The 18,239-nt window shown below is 44.4% G+C and overlaps 1 protein-coding gene across 1 annotated transcript in view; it reads right to left on the reverse strand.

Moving 5' to 3' along the window:
* Positions 1-18,239, reverse strand: part of P3H2 (prolyl 3-hydroxylase 2) — a 1,547,814-nt gene that overhangs the window by 450,961 nt on the left and 1,078,614 nt on the right. Inside the window, exon 6 of the mRNA XM_044070221.1 lies at positions 16,686-16,775. Coding sequence (XP_043926156.1) covers positions 16,686-16,775 — 90 coding nt within the window. The remainder of the gene's footprint in view (positions 1-16,685; positions 16,776-18,239) is intronic.

Consider the following 18,239-nt stretch of genomic DNA (forward strand, 5'->3'; position numbering starts at 1 on the left):
AACCCAGGACCTTGGAAACACTAGTCTGCATGACTTACCACTAAGCCATGAGTGCTATACAAGAACATTGTGCTGAAAGAAATATATCATAAAATAGTAGGAATTAATGTAAAGGGAATATAGCAAGTCTAGTACACAAAGCATGTCATGTATATTTACTGTCAAATCTAGTGGATTTGTAAAATAGTACTGTCTGCTGAAAAACAGTCATGCTAGTTGGTAGCTACTAGGTAATAATGTCACAGTAGCATCTGGCAAGCCACACACATACTCAGAGCAGGATAAACACTGCCATAGTTGAATAGTTAAGAGTTCAGACATAGCAACTGTGACTGAGTTACAGGGATGTCCCTGATGTGCCCCACTGACACCCTGTCAAATGTACTAACAGATTGCAAGAGCCATTGCTATATACCAGTTACACCACAATCCCCACAGGAAAGCACACACACCCATATACACAGTATTACTAGTCGGAGGTGTCAATTTACATACACACGGAGAACAGGACACTGGAGGAAGGAATACTCAGCTTACATAATGCATTGCAGTGTCTACAACACAGCCTGAAATATGAGAGACATACCAACCCTTACACACACAGAACAGTGTCCACAGCAAACCAGCATGGTCCCCACCCTGATAATCTGAAAGGGCTATGCCTACCTAACAGACCTTTTTATAGCGCAGGCCTGTAATCACAGTGAGAACTGCAATCACTACACAACAGGCTGCATGCAATTAGTAAATGCTGGCTAACAATTGGTGCAGAGGGCATCACATGGACATGTGCAGATACCTACAAAAGCATCCTGTACTCCCAGTCCACACATGCAATACTGTCATTGCACCCACTGGAGGTAGAGAGAGAGAGAGAGAGAGAGAAAACAAAAAAAAAAAAAGAAAAGAAAGAAAGAAAGAAAGAAAGAAAGAAAGAAAGAAAGAAAGAAAGAGAGAGAAAGAAAAAAAAAACCTGAAACAACAAAGCAAAGAGGCTGACAGCAGGCCAAGCAACTGCAAGCCTACACAAACAGCTGCAACAAACACAGGTAATATAAAGTACTACTATAATACTCTACATACTGTGAACCCTCCAGATGTGTTATTGGTCTGAATCTATGTATATGAGGATGTGCATAGGGACAGGGGCATACTGAAACTGTCACTGAAGGCTCCACATACATATGTATGTGACAGTAGCTATGTGCACATAGCAATGTAGGTTGTAGTGCAATGTACAAGTAGGTTGTACAGTAATGGGTGTTCAGCAGTACTTTACTCTGTGTATACATATGTGGAACTAAAAAGGAGTATATATATATATATATATATATATATATATATATATATATATATATATATATATATATATAAAACATGTGTATACGCATGTATATCAAGATATGTATGTATATATATATATATATATATATATATATATATATATATATATATAATATGCATATGTGTATACATAGATAGAGAGGGATGTAGAAATACATAGACAGATATAGTTTCACAGTGGCATAGTTTAGTACTAGGCTATCTGCAGACAGTGTATAGAATAGATTTAGAAACTTGCGCCTCTGTATAGTAGTGACACAGTGAAGACCCCCCTACATAATAGCATTAGTTTACTGTGCCTCTGTCTAGTAGTGACACAGAGAAGACCCCTGCTGTAAAATGTATCTCCCATCCACTTGTCAAGAATGCACATGAACAGTGTCAGTGAAGGTCTCTGCCTAACATGAACTGGGATCCTGTTCCACAGTATGGGAAGCCTCTTAGTGATGGATCTGTCCCTACAGTATGTCCTATTCATATGTGTGCTGAGGTTTAAATCCATAGCTGTCGTGCTTCTGATGGATTTGGATTGTATGAGGTGGAACATGTCCATCACTACCAGTTTGGACATGGCCTACTACATCAGGAACATATCACCCCTACGTAGACAGTATGCTATGGAATAGAGCATGAGTTACATTAGTCTGGCAGCATATGACAGTTGTTGCAGACCCTTGATCCTCCTGGTGATGTACTCATGGGGTCCCCCTAGCTGTTGCAAGCACCAGGTGAGGTACATACCAAATGGGGCATAGTACACAGTCATGGGCCTGATAAGGGAGGAGTATAGGGGTACAATGACCCCTTTTGATGTGGATGTGAATCCCTTCATGATAAGGTGGGCAAGGTAGGAAGTCCATCCAACCACTTTGGCAACGTGGGTGTCAAATGAGAGGTCAGCATTGCACAGTGTCACCAGGTCTCCGATTACTTTGTCTGTACTCAGTGGGTTATTGTCTATGTGATAATATGTAGGTACCTTGTCTGTCCAAAAGGGTATGAGTATACATTAGGGGGTATGCAGTGTCAGGCCATGATTCCGGCACCAGTTGTTGGTGTCTGTGAGGCCTGTCAGTAGGATGTATGTGTCAGCAGGTGTATCGCCTATGGCACCTAGTATGCAGTCATCTTTGAACATTGTTAGCCACTACCCTCCCATGTCTGCTTCCACATCTGAGAATGATATGCCGAACATGAGCAGTCTCAGGACAGAGCCCTGTGGGACACCACATGTGACTGGCTCTGAGTCTGACATGGCACCAGTGAGGTTGACTATAGGATTTCTATCCGTTAGCTGGTTTGCAACCCATCATGTGACATATGGATTTACATGTCAGCTGTTGATCATGTCTATGATGGCAGAGTGCGGTATTGTGTCGAATGCTGTAGACAAGTCCAGATAGGCTGTATGGACTGCTGTGCCCTCAGCAATGGCTGTAGTGACTGATTTGAAAAGGTCAACCAGGTTCATAAGGCAGGATCTGCCCTCTACAAAGCCAAACCGGGTGGGATCAACTGTCTAAGTCCCCAATGTCTCTGTGTAGGGGTACCATAATGATCCTTTCCATAGTGTTGCAGACCAGGCTGGTTAAGCTTATGGGGCAGTAGTTACCAGGGTCTGTAGAGGTGCCTCCTGTGTGGAGTGGGACTACTGTTGCTGTATGCCAGTGTCCAGGTACATATGCTGTAGTAAGGCTACGGCTGAATAGCATGTAATGTGCATGTGTAGCTCCTCTTGCAGTTCACGTAGCATGCAACCTGCAATACCGTTGGGTCCCATTGATGCTGTGTTTACAGCTCCACTGAGGGTGGTTCCCAGCTGGACATCTGAGATGACAGGGAGGTTACAGTCAGCTGGGATAAGTAATTCCACATGTGTGGGTGAGGGAGGGGAGAAACCTGCACTGAACCTGTCTGCCAGACTGTTGGCATTATCTGTGTGTTCAGTGTAGCGTATGTCACTGTGAACTAACTGTGAACACAACTGAGGGTTCCCACCCAGGTGTGTAACATAGCAGAGGAAGGCCTTGTGGTTATCTGTAGTGACCATAGTGATGCCCCTCTCATTGTTGGCCTTGCATGTTTGTACGACAAAACCCATCTTTCTACTACTGCTGATGAGAGATGCCGTTGCTCAATGGAAGTATGCTCTGCCATGCAGTAGCTACCTTCTGTTGTTATACAATTTGTTCAATGCTGGGGTCCACCAGACAGGACGCCTGCCCTTGGTGGAGAGGGTCATGGTTTCATTTGTGATTGCATGATCCATGCATTCTTGGAGATGTCTGTAGAAGCATATGTGAAGGTGTCTGCATTGTGGGAAGGGGATTACACTGGCCCAGTGGGCATTAAGGATACCAACTCAGTTATAAGACGTGTAAAGTCAGCATGTGAGAGATTTCCCACTGTAGTCTTTTGTGTTGTGGGGGAGGTGGGATATGTATATCCAGGGGGATTAGTCTGTGGTCAGATGTGACTAGTGAGGGGTATACTTCCAGTGTGTAGCACATTGTCCCCATGTTTGTGATGATCAGGTCTAGTATATTATCTCCTGTTGTGGGAGAGGTGACTAGCTGTTCCATTGCATTTGACATAGTGAATTCCGGGAACCTTTGGGCTAGGGTGTTTGGGGTAGAATAATGCACCCAGTGTATGTTAGGGTAGTCACAGTATCCCAATATGATGGTGTGTGGTGGGACATTCATATCCTCCAATGTCTACAGGAAGGCTGACTGTGGTCCCTGAGATTGGGAGGGTGGTCTGTAACATGCTACCAGTTGTATAGCGGGTTTGCCTATGGTTATCTGCACCTGGATGGTCTGTGATACTTCATGTGTTGCCACTAACCTGGAGGTGTGTGTGTCCTCCATGAATATGGACACACCCCCTCCCTTTTTGTTTTGTTCCGAGTCTTGGGGCCAAAACGCATGATACAGGGTATAGCCTGGTACCGCTGGTGTGCTCTCAGGAGCCTTGAACCAGGTTCTCACTTACTGCACAGACATCGAGATTGGTAGAATATGTACGTACAGATATATGTAATACACACATAGATATATAGATATCTGTAGAGACTTATACATATACAGATAGATCTGACTGACAACAGATATGTCTGTATATTACTATCTCTCACTCTCTGTCCCTCCCCTTCACACTCACACTCACCCTATGTTTCTCTCTCACTCTCTCCCTCTCTCTCCGCACATCTATATGTATATATCTACATCTATATATACATATTATATATACATATATACAAACAGATATATATCCATATACAGATATAAATATATCAATCCATATATATATACACATATATATACATATATAGACTGTGTGAGGCACATGTGTGCAGATGTCTTGCTACAGGTGCCTGGTGTCACAGGCATGGAGTGAACACCAGTGTGGATACTGGAGTACCATACCCCATTCAAAAACACTGACACCAGTAACCACCACATATGTACATGCCTGCCCACCACTGCATGTGTCAAGGGGGAACAGGGTCAAAAAGTGTACAATAGGCTCCACATCGATATACATAGTGGCACACTAGTCCTGTAATACCTGTACATGAAATGTGTCAGCGGACATGGTGTGTCAGCTATGGACATGTAGGTCACTGTACCCCTCCACACCCCATAATGTCCTACACGGTATGTACCTCACATGACAGCTACACATATGGTGAAGGACACAGACATATGCAAGTAACTGCGTCGATGCACTCAAGCACCACAGAGAGCACACAGACTACCTACATAGAGGTTACCACTGCTGGATATACATAGTTCGGTCACACCCATGACAGTTGTCTACCAACCATGGTAACACCTCCAACATCCACAACACAAATTACCTATGTCTGCCGTCCTTGTCACTGCAGTATAGAGCACATGGTGGAGGTACGGGACCCTACCCACATATATGACATACCCTGTAGTAGACCACACAGAATTAAGAAGCAAGGCTCCAAATGAGTAGATGTCAGACATACCCCTGGTGAATGTTATGCTGATAGGTAATATGCCATATGAGTCACCCTGTTTAACTGTTTGTAAGGAGCAGGTATGGTCATAACACATGTGTCACAAGGGGCAGGGTAGCATAACAGTATGCTGCTGTAGGTCCAGGGCCAAAAGCACACTACCTACCTAGGACACAATGCACACCAATGAACACATTGCAAATGGAATATGTGAGGTGGAATGAGTGTGCTAGTGACTGGGTGCATGTTGTGTACTGGTGTGATTGCTCACCATGACTGTCTGTCTGTCATGGTAGTGTGTGTCCTTGGTGTGAGGCCAGAGACAGGTGTGTGGGGTATTGCGATCAACACATACTACATTGCCATATGTTGTGCTGTGTTACCCTGTATGTCACTGTGGTGTAGGTAGGGTTATGGCAAGTAAGAGTAGTTTGCATTACCAGTGAAATATGTAACATGCATTGTGTGCAGTGCATGGGCTGATAATGTTCCCCATTCAGTACCTTGATTCAAACCCCCAGTGTGAGGTTGTGTATTGTACCTGAAACAGTGCGTTGACTGCTGCAGTATACTAGTCTGTTGTATGGAGAGTGCCAGGTACTGTTGCACAGTTGTCGGATGAGCACTGATATCTGGTCATGTACATGTGTATCCCCCAATAGACAGGTAGATGCTATATATGGTGCCTAAGTTATATCACTGCAGTCAAGTATTATGTGTATTATGTGTGCTATAGTCTGCTGACAGATATTGCTGACATATTTCCCTTCTCCTTTTCAGGGCCATGGTTCACCAGCGGAACCCAGTCTACTCCACTGCAGAGGAGGAGGAGATACACCAGAGCCTGGTGCGGGATTTCGCTGTACTCTTTTCCCGCACCAGCCAGAACCAGCAGGAGAGGGCTGCACTGTGGCAAGACCTGGTCCGTCGGGTAAATGACATAGGCAAACATAACCGGACATATGAGCAGGTACGCCATCTCTGCAGTGATTTAATTAGAAATGTCCGTCAGTGTGTGTTGGATATCCACAGGCAGCAGCTTGCCACAGGTGGTGGGGTGGCTAGACATCCCCCCCTCACCAGACTGGAGGGACTACTCCTGAGTGTTGTGGCTCCAGCACAGCAGCAACAACAACAGCATACATGTGTAATGATGGAGTCTGGAGCCACACAGCAGTAGGACACAGAGCATGCAGGAAACATGCCATGTGTATAGCTGACCATTCTGTACACTGTTAGGTTATGCATGTGTGGGGAGTGTCCTCGATTTGTAGCTGTAATCTTGGTAATTATTGTGCATTACTGATAACCTCATTATCTGCAGTACACCTGTGGAAGCTAACTGTTGCACTACTGAACTGTATCATGCCCACAGTATCAATGGCACAGTTGTGCCCACTGACGATAAATGTCTCTTTTCTGCAGGTCCCTCTGGTGTAACAGCAAGGCAGCCTATCCATGCTGGTGAGTGTGTAGTACCATTACCTTCACTACTCTGTATACTAATTTTAATAATAGGCTGAAGCAGTAGTGCTATGTGTTTGATTGCAGGTGTGTTTGTGTCTGTGGGTTGATATCTCATATACTGAGGTGTGTGCATGTGCCCATGTGTGCATGTCTGCATGTGTGCATGTGTGCATGTGCCCTTGTGTGCATGTGCCCATGTGTGCATGTGGGCATGTGTGCATGTGTGCATGTGTGCATGTGCCCATGTGTGCATGTGTGCATGTGTGCATGTGCCCATGTGTGCATGTGTGCATGTGTGCATGTGCACATGTGTGCATGTGTGCATGTGCCCATGTGTGCATGTGTGAATGTGTGCATGTGTGCATGTGTGCATCAGTGGTGGCATTGTGTACACATTGTAAACTGTGTTTCCTGTCTTACTCCCACAGGTTCTGGTGCTGCTCTGGTGTCGTGCAACAGGGAACCTGAATCAGCTGCTGTGGATAGTGATGATGATACCTGTGTAATGGCACAGGTAGGTGTGCCAGGGTCCGTCATTGGTCAGCCAATTGACACTACACAGCTGTCAGCCCCATCAATGCGCACAGTCATCCTGCCAATACATACTTTGTCACCAATGTCCCTAGGTGATGGACAGGATACAGTGGGCAGTGACCAGGGTAATGTGGTACCAGTGGCACATGCATCCCCACACTGCAGCCATGGCCAGGGCCCTGACACGGTACCACATAGGCAGACGTCCATGGGTTCTCATGGGAGCATCCGTGGGCGTACCGCCCCTGTCAGACGTGCCCACAGAGGTCTTACAACTCCAGCTATGTTTCGGGCTGTAATGCAGGCGCAGTCACGTATGGAACGGTACACCAGACAGGGTCTGAGGGAGCTGAGAGCATGTCGCACAGCCATGAGTGACAGTGTTGTCAGGAAGGCCAAGTGGGTTCCCTGGGTATGGGAGTGTGTTGTGTGCCAGGCTATGAACCTGAAGGCAGTCTAACCCACTGTGTGTTGCACATGGAGAGGCTCTGATGCTTTGTGCAGTGCCACCAACCTGGGGGTGTGTCTATCTGAGGTGCCTTTGGATACATCCCCCGTGTTCTGTTTTGGTGCATGTGTAGGGGATGACAAGCATGGTATCAGGAATGACCTGGCACTGATGGTGTGCACCTGGGAGCCTTGTACCAGGAGTCTGTTACTGCACGGATATTGCTGTACCCCATATTAAGGACAGTTTCCACTGCATGCATCTTGAGGTTTACACTGCTGCTGCTGAGTAGCATTGCTACTAGTGTCCCATCCCGTGTGATACCTGTGTAGGTGGCTATGTAATGTCAGCCTTGCATACAAAGGCACTATGTGTGTAGCAACAGCCTCTGCCAATATTGAGGGCCAGTTGTCCAGATATGACCATGTTGCATTTTGTTCAGATATGGACAGCTTAGTACATGATTGTCCAACATTGTTAATGTATTCCACAACTTGTGTGGACAGTGACAAACAATGGCCATGTGCCCTAGTCCATTTTAATGCTAGTCAGAGAGTGTTTGTCCTTCAACACACATTTACTGGTGTTTGCCATGACATATGTCATGGTTAGTGTGCTGTGGCTCTGTCTACCCGTGACATACACCTACCATCTCCCATCCAGTCATCATGATTCCTCTGGATGACAGTCACTGAGGGACTCCCTGGATATCCTGTAGTGGGAGTTTAGTCGTGAGTGGAGTGAGCTTCTGGGTTATGGACCAATCAGTACAGCATGTCCTGTTTATGTCTGTGCTGGGGTTCAGGCCTGTCAGCTGCATAGATCACCAGCATTCAGTGTTTACATGGTGCCAAATGTCCATTGATACCAGGTTGGTCATGGCTCTATACATCAGGCACAGTTCACCTCCAGCCAGGCAGTATGGCACTGTGTGGAGCTGCAGTTTCTTTACTCAGGCGACACATGGCATCTGTTACAGCTCTGCGATCCTCCTGGTGGGGTATTTGTGTGGTCTTTCCAGTTGCTGCAGGTGTCTGCTACAGTACATCCCTGAAGGGCCATTATACACAATTGTGAGGCTGCTGATGGATGACTGGAGAGGCACATTGACCTACCCTAACCAAGCTGTGCTTACCTTCATGATTAGGTGGGTATATGGTATGTTTCTGTAACCACTACAGACACATAGTTGTCACATGCAGGATATCTATCACCTTGTGTCCCCAGGTCTCTTATTGCTCCTGATGTACTTACTGGGTTAACACCTATGTGGTAATTTCTGGCCATGTACTGTGTTTCCACAGGGGTTGACTATACACTATTCTGCATTTAGCTTGTTGACATGGCTGTGGCACCACTTGTGTGTTTCTATGTGTGCCTTTTGTAGGTTGCTTGTGTCAGCTGGAGGGTTCGATATGGTGGCCAGTTTGTAGTCCTCTGCAAACCTGTTCAGACAGAGTCCTTCCATGTTGGCCTGTACTTATGTGACATATATAGCATACAAGAGGGGTCCCAGGACCATGCCTTGTGGGGTGCCAGTTGTACCTGGTTTGCAGTCTGCCATGGCTACAATATGTCTGCCAGGTCAGTTCTGTCCTTGAGCTGGTTTGCAACCCATCTACTTGCATAGGGGTTTATAGTTAGGCTGGTGAGCTTATCTGTACCGCCGACTAGGGTATTGCATGGAAGGGTTTAGCAAGATCCAGACAGGCTGTGTGATCAACATTCCCCACATCACTGGGCTTGGTGCATGTTTCACATGAGTCAGACATGTGTACGGGGCAGGATATGCCCTATGACAGCCACACTGGGTAGGGTCCAATCTCGTTATTCATGGGATCCATGATCATCCTCTCCATTACTTTGCCAACCTAGATATTCGGGGTTGAGGGGTGATAATTTGCAGTATCCATTCAGGTACCCCCTTTGTGGTGTGGGACCACTGTTGCTGTACACCGCTCTTTGGGTACATATCCTGTGGTAGGACTGATAGTGCACAGTAATGCTATTTGCTGTTCCATTCTTCTTACAGTACTTGTTGGACGCAACCCAGGACACCATCTGGTACCATTGATGCTGTGTGCTGTGCTTTGTGGATGCTGGCTGTTACCTCAGCATCTGCAATGTCGGGGGGCCAGCACTCTCCTGGGATAGATATTTGGCAGTTAGGTGCTGGTGGGGAGTTTGCAATGAATCTGTTAGGTAGGATGTTGGCAATGTGTGTGGGTTTGGTGTATTGTTTGTGATATTAGAGTGCTGCAGAGCATATCTGTGGATTATCACCATGATTCCTACCATCAGGTAGGACAGCTGTGTAATAATCCTTTGTGTCCTGCACAATTTGTATCATCATAGGTTCATAGGTTCATACTAGGCTATCTGCCCTGGCCTTGTTTGAGCATGGACAGACTGTGTGTGGGTCTCAACACCGTGGATGCTGGCTTTGCAATGAATCTGTTAGGTAGGATGTTGGCAATGTGTGTGGGTTTGGTGTATTTTAGAGCATATCTGTGGATTATCACCATGGTTCCTATCATCAGGTAGGACAGCTGTGTAATAATCCTTTGTGTCCTGCACAATTTGTATCATCATAGGTTCATAGGTTCATACTAGGCTATCTGCCCTGGCCTTGTTTGAGCATGGACAGACTGTGTGTGGGTCTCAACACCCCTTGCAATGTGCATATTATGCCCACGTCGTGTTTACTTTCCTAGATGTGACACAGGGATGGCCCCCAGTGTACACCTACTATCTCCCATGCACTTCAACGGATTTCTCTTGTTGAGTTTGTGTGTGGAGCTCAGCCTATCATGGACTGGGATTCTGTTCCAGAGTGTCCTGAGCCTCTGGGTTATGGATCTGTCCCTCCAGCAGATCCAATTAATCTATGTGTAGAGGTTCAGATATCTCACTGTGGTGTGTCTGCTGGATTTGGGGTTTCTGCAGTGGAGCATGTCCATTCATTCTGGATTGGACATGGCCTTGTACATCAGGCATACATCACCTCTGACTGTGCAGTATGCTTCTGAATTGGGCTGTGGTTTCTTCAGCCAGGCTGCAGATGTCCAGTGTTTGGACCCTTTATCCTGTTGGTGGGGTACATTTGGGGTCTTTCTGACTGCTGCATGTGTAAGGTAAGGTACATGCGAACTGGGGCATAGTTGTCATGTATGGGCCTGATAAGGGAAGGGTATGGGGGCACAGTGACCTCTGTGGCTCTACATGTGCATCCTTTCATATTAAGGTTGGCAATATAGCAGGTCTTCCTGGCCACCTTGGCAATGTGTGTGTCACATGACAGGTTACCTTCCACTTGTGTCCCTAGGTCCATGATTACTTTTTCCATACATAATGGATTGTCACCTATGTCATACTTTGTGTGTGCCTTGTTTGGTATTTGTTGGGACATTCATACTCTGAAGTGTCTTCAGGAAGGCTGGCTGGGGTACCTGGGTTTGTGTGTGGGGTCTGTAGCAGGCTTCAAACAGGTACACAGTTTGAGACAGTGTTACTTGCCCGTGGACAGTCCATGCTGCTTCTTGCTGTGGTACCAACCTGGGGGTGTGGTTATTCTTGATAATTACTGGTAGCCACACTCCTATTGTTGTGTGTTCCATGTTTTGGAGCTGTTGAGCATGATATGAGGCATAACCTGGTAGTATTAGGGTGCTCTACTGGGCCTTGCCCAGGTTTCTGTTACAGAACACATATTACCATTCTCCATGCTGTGGTGGGTTTGGTCTGCATGCACCTTGCAGGTTAGACTTCTGGCATTGGGTAACATTGCGTCCAGGTTATTATCCCTTGTGCTACCTATGTTGGTGGGTTTGTGTTTCCAGACTTACCTATTCCAGGCACAGTGGGGGTAACAGCAGCCTTTGCCAGTATCTACACAGCCAGATGTGCTGGGTGCATGCCATCCCTAGCAGGTGGGGCATCATGTCTTGCTCGGCATGTCAGCCCAGGCTGTCAGCCATGTGTTCCTCCTTGCTAACAGCAATACCTCAGCCAATTATTGTACTTGATCTTGTTGTCTTCATAGTGTGGCATCATGCTTGGTGAGGGTGAGATGTTAGGTTGGGTCTTCATGTTTGCATATACTAGATGGTGTTACATTGCTTAACACATGGCAATCATGCCTCAGGTGGTGCTGCAGGGCTGCCTCTGTCGGATGCACATACTACACTCCCTGTATATGTTTGAGAGCAGGTTATGTCATGTTAGGCATCCCTGTTACTATATGAGTGAGTCAGAGAGGGGTATCATTCCCAGGGTTCCTACTGAGCCAGTGTATGTGCTATGCATTGCCTCTTTGCCAAGGCCAGGGCATACTGGGCATGCCTCCTTCTGCCTACTGGGGCAGGTTTAGGTTGTTCCTCCTCTGAGTCACGCTCTGCCTGTGATGGCCTTGGCAATGGTGGTGGGCTGTTTGTCCCGGCCCTATGCTGGTCCTGCTGCAGCTGTTTTCACAGGATCATATTATGTAGCATAGCACATACCATGACAATTTGGGTACATGTACTTGGTGAGTACTGCAAGGCTCCACCAGATGTGTCCAGGCACCGGAACCATGACTTGAGCAGCCCAAACACATGCTCTATTACATTACGTGTTTGTGCGTGTGCCTCATTATGGCGTTCCTGTTCAGGTGTGTGTGCGTTTCTGATGGGTGTCATCAGCCATGGCTCCAGTGCATAACCTGCATCCCCCACTAGGTGTCCATGTGTGATGTCCCCATTGGCAAATGTCTGGTACAGCTGCGTCAAATGCCAGATATGGGAATCATGGTAGCTCCCAGGACAGCCAGCACACACATTCATTATTATGCCCTGGGCATCACACATGACCTGGCAGTTTATGGAGGGGAAGCCCTTGCGGTTAATGTAGGCCCTACCCCGCTCACCGGCTGGTGCTTTGATGCATATGTGCGTGCAGTCTATTGCACCCACTACCTCAGGGTATTCCGCTATTTGTTGGAAGAGATGCATATTGCTGGCCAATACCTCACGGGCATTTGGGAAATATACATGCTCACCGACATGTGCTGACATGGCATCCAGGAACTGGTGCAGTACCCTTGAGGCTGATGCCTGTGATATCCCCATCATATCACCAGTTGGTCTCTGGAAGGTACCTGTTGCTAGTATTCTTAGGCCAACACATACCTTGGTTTCCACTGGGATGGGTTCCCCTCTGTTGGTTCTGTGTGTGAGGCGTGGCCTGCACAGCTCAACAATTTGCTGCAGGAGGTCTCTGTCCACTCTATAGTGCTCCATCTCCAGCTCATGTAACCCCTGGTAGGTGACCCTGGGCCTGTACACTCTTCTCCGTCTCCTCACTGTGGGTTGTCTGGCAGCATTTCCATGTCTCCTTATGACAGCTATGGCAGCCCCTAGCATGTTTGGTCTGAGTGCAGCTTTTTCAGTTTTCACTTCTACTAGCTTACTCCTGTCTTGCAGTGTCTCTTGAGAGAAACATACTGCAATGCTGTTTGCAGTGTTTTAAGTGCTGGGCTTGTATTCTGCCTGTGTAATTGCCTGCTTCTAATTGTTTTCACCTGATAGCTCTACAGGTATTCCCTGCTAGTTTCCTACTATTTCTTCTGCTTCCTTTTCCTCTCTGTTTCCTCAGGGGGAGCAGCGCGCATACCAGCGTAAACACGCTCACAGTGGCTACCACGCGTGCACACATGCTTACACTGACTACAGTCTGCTTATTCGGGTTAAAACACGTGCACACCAGTGCAAACAGGTTTACAGATCTTTAAACAGGCTCCTACATGCTTACTCTGCCTTACACGCGCGCACTCTGTCTTACTTGCGGCTCCCAGTGCGCACACGCGTGCATGCACGTACAGCAAGAAACTTTGGTGTTGGCCACAGTGTACACCTTCCATTTCTTGACTTTCCCATGCTTATCTGTTGACACTCCTCTTTTTCTGCTGTGTGATTGATATGTTTCACATACCACTTTGCTCCAATGAGCTTGATTTCTTCCTGACATTCCCCCCTGTGATGTCACCTATCTCCTACTCTGTTATTCCCCCTTATCTAACTCTTACACTATACAGACTGTGCTCATTTGCTATGTGACAGTGTGATTCACTATCCTACCATTCATTTACATAGGATTGCCTACTAATGCCTAGTTGCATGTCTTACACTCAGCTTCCCCTCTTAGCAACCACTAGATGGTGGCCATGTTGTTTTTGGTCTGCTAGTCCCTGCACTGCAAATCCATGCATTACATAAAACCCACATTTGTGGGTTTCAAACCTTCATTTTTCAATTTTATATAGTGCAGCCCATTTGCGTGGGGCTGCGCTGCGTTTAAACATCGCCGATCTCCGAAAAAAAAAACTCTTTTTTTTCATGTTTGCATCAGTTTACCATGCCAATGGCCACATATTTGGCCATTGGCATGCTGTCTGTAACATTTGCACAGTTTATTTGGAGCTGTCATGGCTCCGTTGTGTTATTTGCAGTAACGTACTCAGTTGTCAACTGAGTACATTTCTGCAACTAACATGACTCTTACACGGGCTGGTTTCAGCTTTGTGGATCGCTTAATCTACCTCATTTGCATGCCTTTCGGCTGCAAGTGGGGTGATTAGCATATCCACACCCTGCCCATGTAAGAGTCGTTTTAGCTTTCTCTTACAAGGGATTTCGGGCTGTTCCTGGATCGCGATGGCTGCATGGAGTCTTACACGGCTCTTAGACTCTGTGCAAGCCATCGTGAATCCTGCCCATGGTCTTTCCTGGTGAAGGGAAGACATAAATTAAATAATGTATGGCATGTGCCCTTGATTTCTTTTAAAGGAGGCCGTAATTTAAAAGATATGTTAATACATGGAACTTTTTCTTTACCCGATGTAAATGTGGGAAATGAAGTTGCTAGGTTGGGTACCTGGGCATGTGGAAATTGTTTAGTTTGCCCATATGTGACTAATTTTTTTGATAAAATCAATGGTTTAAAATTTAGACCGGTAACTGACTTTACTTGTAATGCAGTAGGTATTATCTATGCCCTTAAGTGTCCCTGCAATCTCTTTTATATAGGTGAGAGTAAGAGGTCATTTAAGGTCAGATTGCAGGAACACATTCGAGATATTAAAAATAATAAGATGGAAAGTCCTATTGCCTCCCATTTTAATTCTGTACATGGGGGAGTTTATTCAGAATTGAGAGGTTGTATTCTTGAACAAGTTAAGGCAACAAATATAACTTGTTTAAAAAATAAGTTACTATTTAAAGAAGCAGTTTTTATTCTGAAGTATAATACTTTGACACCTGGTGGATTAAATCAGGAATGCAATTGGAAATATTTATTGTAAAGAGTTAATTGCATTGGATTGTTTAATTGTTTTATTTGTTTAATTGTAATTGGTGCACGTTTATAAGAGGTGTTCTTTTCTACTATTGTTATCTCCTGGAAGGCTTTATGCCGAGGCGCTAGAGAGGTTTTTGTGCTTTTAATAAAGGATATATTACTGGCTTTTGTCGTCTGGATATTTTCCGTTCTGCTTTGGTGGTTTTGAAAGGTGTTTGACTTTCTTCACATACATTTAGAAGACACTGCAAGCAAAGTTTGACTCCTTAGCATTTAAGTACATTAGGTTAATATTTTCTAGGTCTAGTCAGTCAGATATTTCCTGGTCTTACATTTCTTTTGTTTAATCCAACTGTTGTGGTATACATTACGAAATGATGGGTTACTTAAATGACAATACTATATGAACATCTGCTTAACCTAGTCAGTCTACTACCTTTTTTTTTATTTGGATTTCTAATACCATGATGGGAATGGACCCCATTCTTAAGTCAAAGTATGATTAAAGTTCATGAAATTAGTATTGTTTCAGTCTTTGATGTCAGCCAAAAGTGCTTTTTGGAGCACCAGCAATATGCCCAGTAATGACACCTTCTGCAATTTGTACGGAGTTACATGGATTGGTAACATATCTAAATACGATTGTAGATTATTTTTTATAAGACCCATTGCTCTTACTACTATTGGAACTGTCTGGGTATCTTTCTTCCACATTGCTCTTGTTTCTGCCTGCAGATCCTGATATTTTATGAGTTTGTGTCTCTCTGTACGCAAGATACTACTACTACCATTCATGATTTAAGTAGTAATATGGAAGATCTGCATGTCTGTGCTCACACCATGGAAACACTTTAATAACTACTGATATGCCTTAAATTGTATATTATGAAGCACTGCTATTTCTAACTTCTCAAATTAGGCTTTGCCCTTCGAGTTCTTTTAGTTCTGGAATCTAATCAAACTGAGGAAAGATAAGTAATGTACAGGGGCACTAACTAGATGAATTCTGAAATATTTGGAGACATGAGAATTTGTAGCCAATAGAGAGACAAAAACAAAACAAAAACCTTGATATGAGCAGGAAGGGAAAAGAAGAAAATCAATGGTTATGAACCCCCTTTCATAGATTCATAGGTGTGTACTAGGCTAATGGCCCTGGAGCCTTTACAAGCCTAGCCCATAGGATTACCCTGGCATCGTGCTGGGTAATCTCCTTGTGTTCTGACTGAACAGTGCTTCGCAAACAATCTGTCAATATATCGCTGATAAGTATATTTCTTGGCACTTTAACTTTTCAGAGTTCTGCATTGTCTTAATTTTTGCCAGACTGAATTATTTTATATATTTGCTGACATTTTTATATATTTGTTGACATTTCCTATAGATTAACCTTCTAGAACCAGAACTGAGGGAAAATAATGTCTAGAATTTCTGTACTGAAAAGAGACAGTACTGATTACTGAAACTGATTTAAGAGATAATTCTTAATGCTTGTTAGGGTACTATAATGTGAATTTTGTTTTAGGAACTGAAACCTCTGTCCAACAGACTGAAACAATAAATTTTTACCGGTTCATAATATCGAACTCCAGCAGCATCACTGACTTGCTTGAGTAGTTCTCGCTCTAGAAGATAACGATGCATGAACTCCATTGCATCCTAGACAAAGGGTGGAATAGGAGAACAACATTAGCACTGCCATGGATATTAATGTGATATAAACAATATGCTGTATTCTTTTACAGTCCAGATTATGTACAGATAATAAAGTCATAGACGAATAAAACACACACACACACACACACACACACACACACACACACACACACACACACACACATGAACTGTCATATGAGATGCCTTTTCTCTGCATTTATGTTACTGATATTCAGTACTGTAAAATTTAGCAGTGGTAACAGAAATTGAAACACGACACCATCTATGGCCTGCTTTGCTTACCATGTAGGACAGAGCAAAAGAAGAATGCAGCTGTATTCCTGCAACAGAGACAGTACATATCCCCTGTCAGAAATGAAAAGGCTAGCATTTTCTCCCCTCCTCTATTCCTCAGAAGGTAATATCACAGCAAGATTGCTATTATGAAATTAATGAAGCAACAAAAGTGAAATGTATTATCCCTTGGGGTACTGGAAAGTCTGAGAAAAGTTGCAACATACCCCACTGATAATATGTTCAAAAGAACCCTAGAAAAGGGTATGGCATCAGATAAAAAGAGGAGTATCATAACTGTATCTCTGCAAAAGGTAGGGGCCAAATCTTCTACAGAGGACTGCACACTAGTTCTGACAGGGAAGGCTCTGCAGAAGATCTGAAGGAAAGCTACACCAACTTCTTTAAGGTTAAAGTCTCAAAAAGTGGTTTCACATTGAGGAAATTCTGTCAGCACTACAATTATATATTTTATTTATGATAAGGAAGGCAAACTGGGAGAACAGGTCAATTATGTTTACCTAGATTTCAATAAGGTCAGAATTTTCATCCTTCATTGGAGAACTGATGGAAAAGCTAAAAAGAATTTTGTTTATAAACAGTTTACAGGGGAGTGAAATGTCTGTAATGAATGATTCAGGTGGCTATGTTGAAGGAGAAGATGCCTAAACAAAAAGATGTCATCAACTGTGAGATATACGGATTAATCCTCAAACCCAGTCTCTTCTATGTATATATTTAGATATGATATTGGTGACTAACATTACCATTTTTGTGGTCAACAACAAATCAGAGTGAACAGTTGAAGGTAGGGTAAGGAACATTATGGACTCAACCTGAAAAGAGATCTGAAGAAGTATGCTGATGGGGATTACCTCTTAACTGTCCCTGAATTTCATGGATGTACCTGATTTTGACTGAAATTTTAGCTTTGTCCCTCTTAATCCCTCATTAAGCTGGTCATTTTTGGAAAAAGGTGGTGAACTATCTTTTAATAAATATTGACAATAATTAGTTTTAGACTTTTTTACTTCAGAAAATGGATGCTGATTCACATTCCCTTATTCTATCAATGTTTCATGTTAATAGTATTAATATTTTAAAAGTGTTGGTTGAGATTTGTCCTGGATTCTGTTGGGAATTGTCCCTAATTGGTTGAAATTTGTCCCTGAT

Source organism: Protopterus annectens, chromosome 4.part1 (assembly GCF_019279795.1).
Source record: "Protopterus annectens isolate FY-2018-M chromosome 4.part1, PAN1.0, whole genome shotgun sequence".
NCBI classification, from domain to species: domain Eukaryota; kingdom Metazoa; phylum Chordata; order Ceratodontiformes; family Protopteridae; genus Protopterus; species Protopterus annectens.